General features: G+C 46.3%; 1 protein-coding gene across 1 annotated transcript; it reads right to left on the bottom strand.

Annotated features, from left to right (window-relative positions):
* Positions 1–479: 479 nt before the first annotated feature.
* Positions 480–13,979, bottom strand: LOC121614922 (semaphorin-6B-like). The gene is made up of 16 exons (XM_041949020.1): positions 13,859–13,979; positions 12,764–12,875; positions 11,702–11,762; positions 11,523–11,585; positions 9,072–9,170; positions 8,893–8,983; positions 8,516–8,635; positions 7,806–7,894; positions 7,514–7,731; positions 7,301–7,432; positions 6,881–7,030; positions 6,592–6,768; positions 5,215–5,355; positions 4,285–4,362; positions 2,822–2,883; positions 480–1,465 (listed from the first exon to the last, which is right to left on the bottom strand). The coding sequence occupies exons 1-16, from the start codon at positions 13,977–13,979 to the stop codon at positions 480–482; spliced, it is 2,700 nt and encodes an 899-aa protein (XP_041804954.1).
* Positions 13,980–14,520: the final 541 nt, after the last annotated feature.

Here is a 14,520-nt window from a genome sequence, read left to right as displayed (position 1 = left end):
CAGCCTCAGTTAATCTGCACCGAGAAGGCAGCCTCTAAGTGCCATGTCCATCTTTGTCTCTGTCCACAACCTCTCTGCCCCCCATTCTTTCTGTCTTTCTTCCCTTTCTTTCCCCTCCATTCTCTTGCATCCCTCTTCCTGCTGCCGCTGAGTAGCAGGAGGGAGAGGCAACTCTGCAATGCAGACACAGCAACAACCTCAGTCCATCTGACCAATTAGTGTGAGCCAGGATATGAGTGGCAGACCCAGCAGCCAGTCATAAGGAGAGACTCATCACGGGGTGAAAGTGGGGGTTGCCTGAGAGACTGACATAGGAGATCAGAGGGGCTGAATGACAAATAAAGATGGAGGGAAAAGAGAGGGGAAGGGAGAGGGAGGGATGGACAGAATGAGGAGGAAAGAGAAAAGAGAGATCTATGTAAACAAAACAGAGAGCTCTGAGAATGGAAAAGCTCCCGTCCCCTTCATTTCCTCAAGAGTCACTGGCCAGCCTGAGTCCTATCACTGCAGTTCTTCTTACTCATCAGCTGGCTGAGATCCACCAGCTCGCCCAGCTCCCCTCGCTCCAGGGCCCCTCTCAGCAGAGCCCTGGTCAGCCCGGGGGTGTGTTGCTGGGAGACGTAAGCCTGGCCGCTGGGAGCGGGCATGGAGGGCGGAGGCAGGGGGACGGGGACCATGCCGTGGCTGCTGAGGATGTATCCTTCTGGGGCTGGCCAACGCAAAGGCAGCGGCTCGCCATACTCCATGGGGGCGCTGGGTGCTGAGACCACCCGGCGGCGCTCAGGCGAGTCCTGGGGGGTCATGGGGTATACATATTCTCCTGCAGACTTCCTGAGAGGGGCTTTGGGCGTCCCCTTTACTGCTTTTTCTTGCTTGCTCAGGCAGACATAGTGCTGGCGTGGCGTGTCATTCCCCCGGCCCTCACCGCTGTGTCTCCCGCCTCCGCCCTGCTGGAAGAGTCTGGTGGTCAGGTAAACGGAGGGGGGCATGCGGCAGGGTGAGCCCAGACCCACGGAGCCTCCCCCCAGGTACGTCTGGCTGGTGTCCCATCCTCCAGAGTTGGAGTCAGACAGTCGTAGGCCTCTGCGTTTCTGCTGGGGGGTGTGCTCCGGGGTTGGTAGGAAGCCCGGGTCGAGCTCTCCGGACTTCACCCAGCCGTTGGGCATGACAAACAGGGTTTCCCCGCCCTGAGAGCAGGGGCGCTCCCCACCTCCCTGCCGCGTCACGCTCAGCACGGAGCCTCCCATCCCACCGCCGTTACTCAGCAGGCCTCTTTCACGCCGCTGGATGGAGGACTGGGTGGTGTTGCCGTGGCGGCGGTTGGTGGGCTTGTGGGCCATGATCCAGCAGACGGCGAGGCCGGAGAGCGCCGCCCCGATGGTGAACGCAGAGACTGCGGACGCCACGAGCAGGTTGAGGGAGACCAAGCTCTCCGGTTCAATCAGCAAACTCTGCTGCAGAATTCCTGAAGATGAAGAGACACAATTATGAAAATGACATTTAGTGGAACAGTACAACGGACATCCTCTCTCTGCGTCTGTCCACAGGGTGCACTTAAAATGATGATTATTATTACATATAGTGCTATTCTGCTACTCCTACTTAGTGCTTTTCCCCTCACAAGATATAATATATCATAATAAATCAATAACTACGATAACACTCGTGACCGGTGATCATCGTGTTCGGCATTATGCGATTATTGTCTGCCGTGATTAAGTTTAAAAGGAGCTCCTCTCCAGTCTGGCCCTGAGGCTCCACAGGCTCCAGGTTCAGAGAGGCCTGCACTTGTCATCAGCACAGCTCAGACCACAGCGGCCGACTCTCCTTTCCTCCTCTCCTCTCCTCACACTTTCCGTCCTGCAGCCTGGTAAGAGACTCTCTCCTCGCAGCATACCATTACCTCAGTGTTTCCACCCAGCTCTAATCACTCCCATCTGCAGACACAGCAGCACATGCCTGTCTCTGGCTCGGCCTGTGCTGCGCTTTCACCGCTCGGAGTCTGTCAGGTCTGCAGCCTGCCATCGCTGACTTCTGCTGCTATCGGTTTCTAAGAGCAGGATAAACACTACAAGGCCATATATCAGTTAAAAACCAATGTGTCATCTTTTGGAAATTCAGATCCAGCCAAATGGATTTTATGACTTTGAAACTGGCCTAAAACATTAGGAACAGTTCAGAAAGAATCTGTTGGAAAGGATTTTTTTTTTTTGGTTTCCACTGACTGTGGAGCAAGGTTCAAAGAGGCCCTCCCCCGTGCTGCTGTAGTGACATCTGAGCCTCTCAACTAAAGTGACAGTATTTTATGCTAAGCTATATCTAGCTTGCTTGCTGGCTACCCTCGGCCATTCCTTCCTCAGATGTTCAGCTTTGAGAGAACAAAGCCTCGTAACCAGGAGGATGTTGCATTTCCCACCATGCAGTCCAGTGGAATTGTGTACCAGGAGCTTCACATCCTCACTAATTAAACTGTCTCACACTGGGAACGTTTTGAGCCACAGGAAGTGAGGCTGAAACCAAAATCCCAGTTCCAATCCTGTGTGGTTAAACTCTGACAATGAGACCAAAATATTCAGTTGCTAATATCAAGCTTGAATTAATCTTTCTGAGCTGGGGAGGAAATCACATCACACCCTGTACAATTAAAATACGCTAAATTAGAGAAATCATCACAAATATTCTCTCACTTTTTAGTGAGGTTTTGTTTTTTCCGAACAAAATGCTTGGCGATGCAAGTGTAATGACAGACTGAGCCACTAGGCGGAGCCTGCCCTCAGTCCACCATTCACCGAGGCGTCCATGTCATAGTGCTGCAACCTACCATCGCAGTCTCCTAGATGGGAGGTGGTGTTTCCATATTGCACATCTTGTTGAAAAGGCAGCCTGCAGTCACAAAGAGATCACAGCACATCAGAAGCTTCAATATTTCTTTTCATATAGCACACAGCAGGAAACCTGTGACTATTGTCCCTTTTATCTATAATGTACAGCTGTATGATCTCTCAGGGTAGTGTTTAACAAATGTTTCATTCAAGCAAAACAGAAAAAATGACGTTGTACCACATTCAACAGAACTCATAAATGTAAAAAATGACTTTTTGGCTCACAATTGTGTAGAAAATTGCACAAGAATGTGGGCATTTGTTCATAGTAATCAATCAAATTGATATGGCACATATTGATGTGTCATCCAGTGTCATGGTACACACTATTGATCCCATTATTGATTTCGTTTTTTTGCTTGCCACCCCTCAGGGAGGTTAGAGGTAAGGGTCAACATACAGGTGGTGATGCGAGCTGGAAGGAGGGATTGCGATACTACGTACAATGTTTGACTTTGATACAGACACGAGTATCGTAATGACTGCTAATATTAACGATTCACATTGTTTATGGGAACATGAATTTATAAAGGACAATGATTGCCATATATTAATATTTTATACTGTAAGTGATGCTAAATCAAATACTGACATCTTTATTGGCTTAATTAGCAAACTGGAGTAAGTACACAAACAAAATAAAAATAACATGAACTTTTATTTATATCAAGTTTTAACAGTTATACTTTTATTTTACAGCTCTATTTAAGCTTCCTAACTGAAATAATTACAAAAGTGACAGACTGTTTAAATGAACTGCACTAAATAACTATGAGAGCCTCAAACACATTAATAAGAGAAAAAAGGACATACTGTTTAACCTTAACTAATTCATGCTGTTTAATACATATGGGCACCAGAGTATTGGATTCAGTATATTGCTCAAGGGTACAGTGTGAATATTCAATATTTAAAAATATCACTGACTTATCCAATCTGGCTAAGTTAGTTAAAATAATAATCTCTTAATTTATGTATAGAATATTTAGAGTGTGCCTGTTTTCCGTTTTAGACATTTCTATTTGCTTATGACTTTCTTCTTTTTCTAATAATGTATTTACCAGGAGTTTGACTCCAGTGACTCAGCAACAAGCGTCCAGATCCACTATATTTCTGTTTCTTTGGTTTTTATTGCATGTGTAACTATATCCACATGTTTCATTGAGGGGCATTGTGAAATAGATTATAGTCTAAAGTCTTGCTTGCAGACACAGGGACTTCAATCTCTCTGTGTGCAGCATACAGGAAAGTTGCAGCTTCGCCAAATAAAACTCTTCACATCCAGTAACTCCGTCTGAGTTTGCAGAAAGCGGGTCTGCAGAGGTAGGAAACTGTTCTCATGCTGGTGTGTGTGTGTGTGTGTGTGTGTGTGTGTGTGTGTGTGTGTGTGTGTTGTTCTCACCGTGTGCCTGGTCTCAGGAAGGAGCAGGTGCTGCCTCTGGTCCAGCCACAGTAGGGGTCCCTGGAGGCTAGACAACTCCTGCACACACACACACACACACACACACACACACACACACACACACACACACCAATGTATACAAAGAGTTGAGAAATGCTGGCCCGATTCTCACAGAGGCCATTTTGATAATTTTAGCAGTAAAACACGGGAACAAGTGTAACAACTATGAATTTAGCAGGAATGGTAGCTAGTGTTCTGTCTCCGTGGCTAAGACGCTACAGCAGCTACAGCGGCCCCAACACTAAAATATGAAACTCTAAGTCGCTGGACCCAAGATCTCAAGTTTGTGATGCCTTTTGAATCGTAATATGTGGTGAACCTGTGAACCACTAAATCCTCATCCAGCATTCATCTTCATACACAGCAGTCACACACACTGTATCAAAGTCGCTACTTGTTCTCAGCTTGCCGCATTCAAGTGTGATATATGGCTGCTGTGGGAATCATGCTCACAGTGCCGAGTTCTACTTCAAGAGATCTTACCCATGTGTGCAGTAATTAACAAATGCCTTCTTGGTATTCATAATTAATCATGATCTTGAAGCCTCTTGCGTCACGTTAAGTAGCGTTTCCCTGGGAAAGAAATTCCCCCAAAATAAATATTGAACCAAACAAGTTAGCTGTGGTTTAACAAACAGACAGGACATTCTCCCCCCGCTGAATGAAACAAAAACAGAATTGCAGATTTCACTGGGACGGCAGCAGTGCTGGTGTGTGAGAAAGCCAAAGACAAATCTAAAGCTGGCCAGTAAACAGCACCTTGGCTAATGGCCACAGTTACATTTAAACAGGCCTCATTATCAGCTTAAGACACACTGACTGAGAGAAAAATACTCTCAAGACAACAACAGGTGAGTGAGTGTTCCTTACTTCATGCAGCGTGAGTGCAGGTGGCAGCGAGACGTGGGCACTCGGACCAGACAGGAGGGGAAGGCCAGCAGCAGAGTGTGGCTGGTTCGGTCCAAAGACAGGGACAGGAGCTGACGGGCCTGAGGAGAGTCCTCGCCGCACCTGGAGACAGCGAGACACACGAGCGTGAAGGCAGGAGGCAGAGGGTAAGGAGCCAGCAGAGGGTGGTCAATGTACTCTTTGTGGCCTCGCATCAATCTGTGACAGGGTCAAAGGCCTCATCTGTTGGTACTTCAAGACAGACAGCCCGTGCCCTCGCCCTCATACCAATGGTCCCAACACCAGCAGCAGAGTTTTATCTTGGCCGGCGCAGATGCCGCGCAGAGCCAGAGCTGTGTGGTGGAGGGAAATAAACTCTCTTCTGTGTCAGCTGCTGGCAGATGAAGCCAAAATGCCTACTTTTCTGTTACCCCTGCTCGATGGTCTGGTTATATAGCGATACACAGAGTAACACCAGAGTGAAGGCTGCACAGGTGTTCTGGTGCTACAGAGGACTGGATGACTTCAAAGCAGGAATAGCGTGGAACCGTTATTCTCACTTAGAAAACAAACAAGATGCTTATTTTCTTCATTAAGTCAAACAGAACTGATTGATTTTAGCTGATCAATCAATAAGTCAGTCAGTCAGGCTGGTCATGGCAAATATTTTGTGTTTCCAGCCTCTAAAATGTTATTGTATTGTATAAATGTAATACTTTTGACAAATTTTAAACAGTTATTAGATTAATTTGGTGAATCGTTGTCACATTAATCTGTAACAAAGTGACTGTATGTTGCAACCCTAAAATCAAACTCCTTAAAGGCATACTATGCAGGTCATAATTAAAAACAATGTATTGACTCATAGAAAAGTAATCCCTCTCAATCATCACTTACAACCCGTGTGTGGAGGTGTATTTATCTACAGAGAGTAGTGACGCAGAGTTGGCCAGTTCTCTGTTGGACAGGTAGGTGCTAACGGTTAGCTTAGTTAGTTTGATAAAGCACTGTTTTTCCCTTACAACAAATGCACTGTTCCTACATTAGTGGCTTGCAGTGTGCATGCAAGCAATGGTGGCATTTATCCTGAATTTGTTTGTTTGAATGTCGTGTTCACAAACAGTACCTGTACCTTTAATTATGTTTGTGAATATATCTGCAGTCAAATAAATAACCGAGGATGCCTTCACTCCAAGCTGCTCTTCAACAACGTTGAAATCAAATGTCTAAAATAAATGCAAACGAAGACAGTTACGCTTCTCAGATGGAGGCAGGCAACATGAGATCTGATCTACCTGGAGCTACACAATGTATAATTTAGTGGAGATCAAGGACAAATATGTCTGGACTCCTACTCACTTCTCTGGGTTGAATCCTTCCACCTCCTCCAGAAAAACGCTGCTGTGGGAGACAGAATCTCCGCTGGGAATCATCAGAAACTTGAGGATGGTTCCTCGCGTGGAGCCCAGGAACAGGACCGTACGGTTCTTATGGGGGCCGGCTTCCGTATCCACCACCATGGCTGTCAGCTGGTACCTGGATAGACAGATACATTTGCTTACTCCAAGCCATGATGCATATTGTCCCCTTTTCATGCCATAAAAAGTTCTGCATGGGCGCTATCAAACAACTGAATCAGTATGTGTACCGTCCCATCGTCTTGACCACCCAGGGTCGGTGCCCCAGCAGTGGAACGGTCTCATCCATCAGCGGGTGGGTCTTCACAAAGTTCAGCACCTCATCCGGCAGTGTGGTGGAGGAGCTAAATCTGGATCCCTGCACCGCACATCCCCCTGGTCTGCCGGCAGAGAAAGACACAGAGGGAGAGAAGGTGAGGGTTGAAGAGTAGATAGAAAAGAGAGAGGAAGAAGAAAGGAGTCGGAGGAGTTCTTGTTTCGGCTGCTGGAGGCTGTATGAGAATATTTGCTGAATAGTAGTGATGCTGCTGCGTGACTGACAGCTGGAGCTTATAGCAGAGGGAGCAAGCAGACTATATGTGAGACAGATGCTCAGCAGCACTGCAGCATTCTGCCCAAGTTCAGCTCACATACACTTTGCATAACAATACCTCGGTTTAGGCACTGCCTCATCAGGTACAGGGGTCCAAATGGACTCTGGGGATTTCTGCTCTTTAAACCGGCCCTCAAAGACATGCGCGAGCTGCTGCATGTCAAACACACACACCGCAGAGCCAGGGATGCTAGCAGAGACAGAGACAAGAAGACAGTTGATGAGGGGGAAAAAAATAGCCTTTATGCTTTCTCTGTGTGCGTCCCGCTACCTGTTCGGTGGCGTGGAGAAGAGACCCAGGATGACGTCTCGCCCCTGCATGTGGATGATGTTGCTCGTGGCGTGTAAGAGGTTGAAGTAAAAGTGCGAATCCCCCGGGACGGAGCAGTTGAGTCGTGCCTTCAGGAACGTGGTCCACTGTTTCTCCAGGACGCGCTGGGAGCCACCCAGGTCTGCCTTGCACACGCGAGCCACACGGGACACCATCACCTGGAGGAAAACCAGGAAGTTTCAGCAACGTGGAGGGATAACAGAACAAAAGACAGAGTGGAGAAAGAAAGCACCTTCTCCAGATGATGAAACTCCATGGCCATCTCCCTGAAGAAGAAATAAATATGAGGCCCCCACTCCATGGAGCTCACAAAGTAGGGCTCTGAAAAAGAGAAAAACACCATCAGACAAACATTCACACAGTCTCACACAAACAGAGCAGTGGAGGCGCGGTGCCCGGGGCCAAACGTTACACTCCCCAGTCCCTGACATGGCGCTGTAATAACAGCCACATCAACATGGCCGGCTGCTGTCCATCGGCCTCGCCCATTAAATATTCATGTCCTGTTTAATTTATTATCATGGACAAGAGGATTCACATTATTTATCATTTATTCATCCAGCGCTGTTCCAGCTTTGACCCACCCCTGCTTGTTTTTTCTCCAAGGAAAACCAACCGAACTGTTCAGTGGAAGGCTCGTTAAAATCCTGAATGCACCGACTAACCTCAATACATCACTCTGTCTGAGCCTGTTCCACTTGTAATCTATTAAGTGTAGGCCTAATCATGTTTGGGTTCCCTGAATGCAGCTCATTATTTAGCACCCCAAAATCATCTTATTCACCTCGTGAGCCACTCATGAAAAGACAGCCACAGCCATTTCATTTGCTTTCCGTGAACTTCTGAAGATAATGGTGACGTTTTTTGCTATTTGCTTCCTGATTGTGCATTGATAGCGGCCTGGCTCTGGAGGGTCATGTCTGCGCCTGCTTCCAGAAGTACCTCTAAACCATTTGGAGTCGTGTTTGACAGTGCGGAGGGCGGGGCTGTCGCCGAGGCTGCGATAGATCACCGCGTCGATGGCCAGGAAGTCTGTCACGGTGCCGGTAAAGAGACTTCCATCTGAGTGCGAGGGAGATGCGCGGAAAGAGCAAAGCAGGAGATTAAGAAGAAGGGGAAGACACAGATGGAGAGATAGCACAAGGTCAGGAAGATTAAAACCAAACAAGCAATGCAGCAAGAGGTCTGGCTATAAATCATTTGTAAAGGTAAACACAAGGGCGCAGATGTTTCAATGTCTGCAGCTGAAAACTGAGCCTGATGTCTGCTAGAAGCCCTGAATGTTTCATCTTTAGAGAGCAAACACAAGCACATACTACCTGCAAATAAAGCCACGTTGGCATGTCGAGGATCATACGGGCACCGTGCCATCCCACTGACAGGCTCTCCCACCATTTCTAGAGTGTCTCTCTGCAACATGAAAAAACCCCACAACCACGTAGATAAATAAACGCGACGCACAGAGAATGAGGACACTGACAGATAGATGGATACTCACCGTGTAGTTGGCACAGAGCGGGTTGAAGGCGTTTGTTCCACATACAAACAGGTCACCATGCTGGCTGAGCAACACCTTGATGAAGTTACGGCACTCTCCCTGTGGAAAGAAAAAAAAAAACAACAAAACAAAAACACAAAAGGAAAAGATTTAAGAGGAGCGAGAAAATCACAAGGCGCAGAGCGACGTGAAGAGGGAGGTTTTTAGACAGGAGAAGCTCAAAACTACCGGTCAGAGCAAGAAGGCTGCCGGTGTGCAGTATGAAAAATGCAGCTTAAAATAATCCTTAGAGGAAATAACACCCTCTACCGCACTCCATCTGGGGAAACAACAGGACCCGGGCTTTATAGCGGAGGCTGTGGATTGAGCCGAAATTTAAAGCTGCTACTACAGAACCTGAAACTTGATGACGCCGGCCAGCCTCTCAGTTCAACAGTATTTCACAACAGCGTCGGCTGACATGAAGTTGCAAAGATGAACGTCATAACTGATGGGACTTGAATAAACCTGTGTAGGCTGATGATCAGAAGCTAAATCCAGCGCTCCTGCTTCGACAAAACAGTTTGTATTTTAACTTTTTTCATTGCAGACTTTCTGACACAGCAGCAAAAGCTCAGGTGGGAGTAATTAAAGGTTTGACATGTTGGGAAGCGTGCTTAGTTCCTTAGTTACCTTGAGTTAGATGAGAGTATTTGGTTTGGGGCCAGCAACTGGTTAGCTTAGCTTAGCTTAGCTGAGCGCAAACACTAGAAATGGGCGAAACAGCTAGCCTGGCTCTCTTTCACCTGCTAACGCTCGCATCGTTAACTTACAAAATATGCCAGGCAGCACTTCTAAAGCTCACTAATTAACGAGTTAGAGTATGTCACTTGTTTAATCCTTACAGCTGTTGCCAGGCAACTAGCAAGAGGAAGTCAACGCTCCCCGCCATGAAGTAGTCCAGCACCACCGCCCTTAAAACAGCCTTGTTTTTACACTTCTGTTTTATATATAACCGAACATAATTTCGTTGCACTTGGATACTTGTGTAATGACAATAAAGATTCCTGATTCCTGATAAACATATAACAGGTAAATTGATGAGTTTTAGGAGTTATGGTAGGCAGAGCCAGGCTGGCTCTTTTCAGTGTTTATGCTGAGCTAAGCTAACCAGCTGCTGGCTTCCGCTACATATTTCCTGTACAGCCATGAGAGTGGTGTCAATTTTCTCCTCTAGCTCTCAGCAAGAAAGTATATGAGTGTATTTCCCAAAAAACGATTTCTTTAACAGCTTTAATAATGGACATATTCCATTCAGCTGCTTTCCCAGGTACTGCACTTGACTGGAGCAGGGCCATGTTTTTAGACCCACCTGCGCGTTCCCTGCTATGGCATTACAAAATGTCTGCAGAGAAAACGGGCTATTCATAGACTGTAATAACTTTAATTAGGTGATGCTGCACCATTACCTATAGATGCTCTGAGCCTGGAGAGCATCAGAACGGTTGTTTGTGTCCGACGTCAGTGATGCCATTTACCCTGAGCTTTATGATTTGATCCCCTCATCCGATTTAGAGGGTTTATGCTAAAATTTTTCACCTTTCTGTCTTTTGTCCACTCATGCCTTTATGTTGTACCAGCCTTTCTCTTCCTGTCTTTGTTCCTCTTTTATCGCGGCTTCAATTCCTTTTTGTGCTGTTACATCTTTTCCTCTTTCATCTGTGTTCTTTGAAGCAACACATTTTTCCCTTTTGTTGTCTCTCCGCCTCTTTCTTACTACCTGGTGGCTGCCCTGTCCTCCATATATTTCTTCCCCAGTTCTCCTCCGCCTACACACATCCCATCCCTACCTATTACTCCCTCCCTCAACTGATTTCAATTACTGTTTCCTCCCTGAGGCTGTGTCACTCTCTCTGCTCACTTTGCTCTATAATGCTTCCCGTTGCCTCTTTTTCTTTTTCCACGTGTTCTGCCCGGATTGGATTTTGCCAGCGGCGCTCCCACATTTATACAATAAAGCTAATATTTTAGGGTGCACCCTGTCATCCAAGCAACCATACCATCAAATCTTGTCCTCTTTTGTAGATTTAATCACATTCCCTTCACATCTGAAAAATAACTATAAAACTACCACTTTATGTACACACATAATTGCTCCACTTTGGGGTCTTCCCCACAGGCTGCGAAATAGATATACGAAGAAACGAGCCACAATACAGGTGTGCAAGAAAACGGCTTTCAAGCTTCACGGACACCTTTCGGTAACGTTTCACTGAGCCGGCGTGATTAAGTGATGCGCTGATTCTGTATCAACAAGATCAAATTTGTGTAAATACCGTATGCAGGTGCACCCAAAGGAAATAAGGCTTCTCCAACAGCTGTTGTGTCTGTCCATGCGTGTGATAGTGTAGATAGAGTTGATGCATGTGAAAGTGGATCTCAAAGTCAGAGTGTTGTATACGAACACTGTACCTCGTGTTTGCCCTTCATCCTGCACACTCGAATGTCGTTCTTATTGGATTCCCACGTCCGTTTCTGCCAGAGGAGCGAACCACAGTCAGAATATGTTTGTTGTGTGCGTGTGTTTGTGTGTGCTATAAAGTTATTAGTGCATGTTGGGTTTTGTGCGAGCGCAAGACAATGAGTCTTACCTTGCTGTAGAACATCTCATCGCCTGCCATGTTGTCCAGCTCCACTCTGTACAAGTCATCTCTACAGCACACACAACACAACAAATCAGTGCCCATACAGTAGTAGTATATCATACCCAGGATGTGATATCTAATATATAATATAAACAAGGGGTGAGGAAGGGGTCAGCAGTGTTTTCACTCATTGTTTGTTTGTTTTAATTCATTTCAGAATAAAAGTGATTGAAAAACATCTTGTTTTAGGATTTTCTCTGACAGCAGATGATATTTTTCCCATTAGTGAGGGCAGCTTATGGTAATACTCATTTGGCAAAATCGACTATGTGTGTGTGTGTGTGTGTGTGTATGCGTGTGTGAATGTATGATCTGTGCAGCACAAAACGGTAGCCTGCTTCATATCTGGTTGAATGAAAGTGCTGCTGTTGTTGTTCTTCTTCCTCCCTCAGAAACAAAATGTTATCAAAGCACCATTTCCGCCACCTGCTCGTGTTTTTTTTTTCGTGACACTGATCAGTTCGAGTCAAACAGGCAAACGTCTTGGAGTTAAAACTGTGTTTGAAATGTGGAATTTCTCATTTAAAAAAGGTGCATTGTATCATTTCTTTGTGTTATTCGATTTGGTTTAAAAGGCTTCATCTCTGCACCAGGCGTAGCAGTCTAATGGTTTGCATGCCTCTCGCCTCATGTGGAGGCAGTATTAGATTTTACAAGGTCACATTTATTGGGATTTATATGAGCCTTGTATATACAACGTTATCTACAGTAGATTTATTAAAAATCCTGTAAAGGTTTTGAGGTAAACTATGTAAGTAAGGAGGACCAGATCCACCCCAGGAACCACTGTTTGCCCACAGCAGGTGTATCAGTTCTCATTTCCCACACAGTACATACTGTGTGTATAAGAGTATTGTGAACAAACAGGTCTCACTTGACATTTAACATAAAACTGAACGTCCGCTACAGAGTGACAGCAGATGGAATCTGTGGCATCAAATGAAAGCAAAAGGATATTAATGCGACTGCGTCAGTAACACGCAGTTGGAGGCGGTTGCCGTTGGTTACCTGGCTCCTATGTAGAGCGTGCGGTTGACTTGGAGGACCGTCTGGATGTGCAGCTCCTGTCTCTGAGCTGAACGATGAGCTCTGCCCAGGAACACTGGATACCTCCGCACAACTGACACAAACACGCACACAGACAAATAGAGTGAGGCGCTCACTAGAACCTGCTAGAAATGAAATGCCTTGCTCAAGGATACTTTGACAGCTGGTGACATAGAGCGTACCATACACCAAAGAGCTCAGGCGGGCCATAAAACAGATTCTCTAACCTTCACTTTAATAGTGTCTTCACTCATTCTTGATGTTTTTGTTCAGGAAAACAAAGATAATGGGCAGAGATGAATGGTGTAGCAGTTACAGCACACCTAAACACTTTCATCCTCCTAGTGTTTCTTTTTTTTTTTTTGCTTTTGTTGATGCATGCAGCTCCATAATGAGAAAAGCTGCGTGCAATCATTATTGTTATTTCGTTGTGTATAAGAGCATTCCCTCCCTCTCCTTCCTACGTTTCAGATAAATGAGAGCGCACAGATGAGGCGGGGAGAGAAAGTGGCAGTATCAGACTCTGAGAAAGTTTCAAAGAGGAGGACAACGGTCTCCGCAGGGAGCCCTCATCATCAGGAGACAGATTGGGAAAACGTCTCATTGTCCTTGACTACAGGGGAGGGAGGGAGGACGTAGCGATCCATCTCCACCTGCCTCCTCCCCTTCTCTCCTCCACCCCTCAGCCTTCTCTCCTGTCATCTGTATCACCCCATCCAATCCAATTGGCTCCCACTTTTTCATCTCCCTGTACCTCTCAACATCTATACCAATCATTTCTCTTCCTTTCGTTGTGTCTTTACAGCTTTCTTTCTTTCTCCCTCATATTTATTAATCTGCCATTGAGACGCAGACTGGAGGCTCTTTAAATGTATCTGTATGCCTGGGTACCTTCAAAGCAGCTCCACACCAAGGCTCTGACCCTTGACCCCCGATTTCCACATCCACCATGGAGCCATTCATCAATGCTGCTCATACAGTCATGCACTAACACACACACACAAACACACACACGCACGCACGCACACACACATACACAGCGGGAAGGAGACATACCCTCGACGGGGACGTAGCTGAGAGGACCTGGTTCCTCTGGGAATGAGCCATCAGCCAGTTGAAGCAGCAGGAGGAGAAATGTGAGGGGAGGAGCTACGGTCGCCATGGCAGCAACACACATGCACTGTTAACAGATAAGGAGGGGAGAGAAAAATTTCATTGTTGTGCCCTCAATATTTTTCTTTGTGTGTGCGTGTGCGAGACTGCATGTGCATGTACTGACAATTTGACAGATCTCTTATTCAACAGGTGTGTGTGTGTGTGTGTGTGTGGCCATGTATTGCTCATGTTGTGGGGACATAAATCTGTTTACACAGTCACACTGTGGGGATTCGCCTTCCTTATGGGGTCAAAATGCAAGCTCCATAAAGTAAATCATTAAATTTCAGGGTGAAGACTTGAGTTAAGGTTAGGGTAGGTCTCCAGGAAATTAATGCAGGAAATCATGGAAACACGACTGTGCGTGCATGTGTCGTGTGTGTGTGTGTGTGTGTGTGTGTGTGTGTGTGTGTGTGTGTGCGTGTGTGCGCGTGTGTTTGTGAAGGAAGGGTCAGGAGTGCAGCAGGGTGACTGCTGTCACCAACCTTTCTTCAGCAGGGAGCTAATGTGCTTCTATTGTCTGCTTAGCGGTGTAATGGGGACCCATTGTCAGAAATGTCACT

Source organism: Chelmon rostratus, chromosome 12 (assembly GCF_017976325.1).
Source record: "Chelmon rostratus isolate fCheRos1 chromosome 12, fCheRos1.pri, whole genome shotgun sequence".
Lineage (NCBI taxonomy): Eukaryota > Metazoa > Chordata > Actinopteri > Chaetodontiformes > Chaetodontidae > Chelmon > Chelmon rostratus.
Note: the sequence above shows the minus strand (reverse complement) of the source record. Positions and strands in the feature narration are given on the sequence as shown.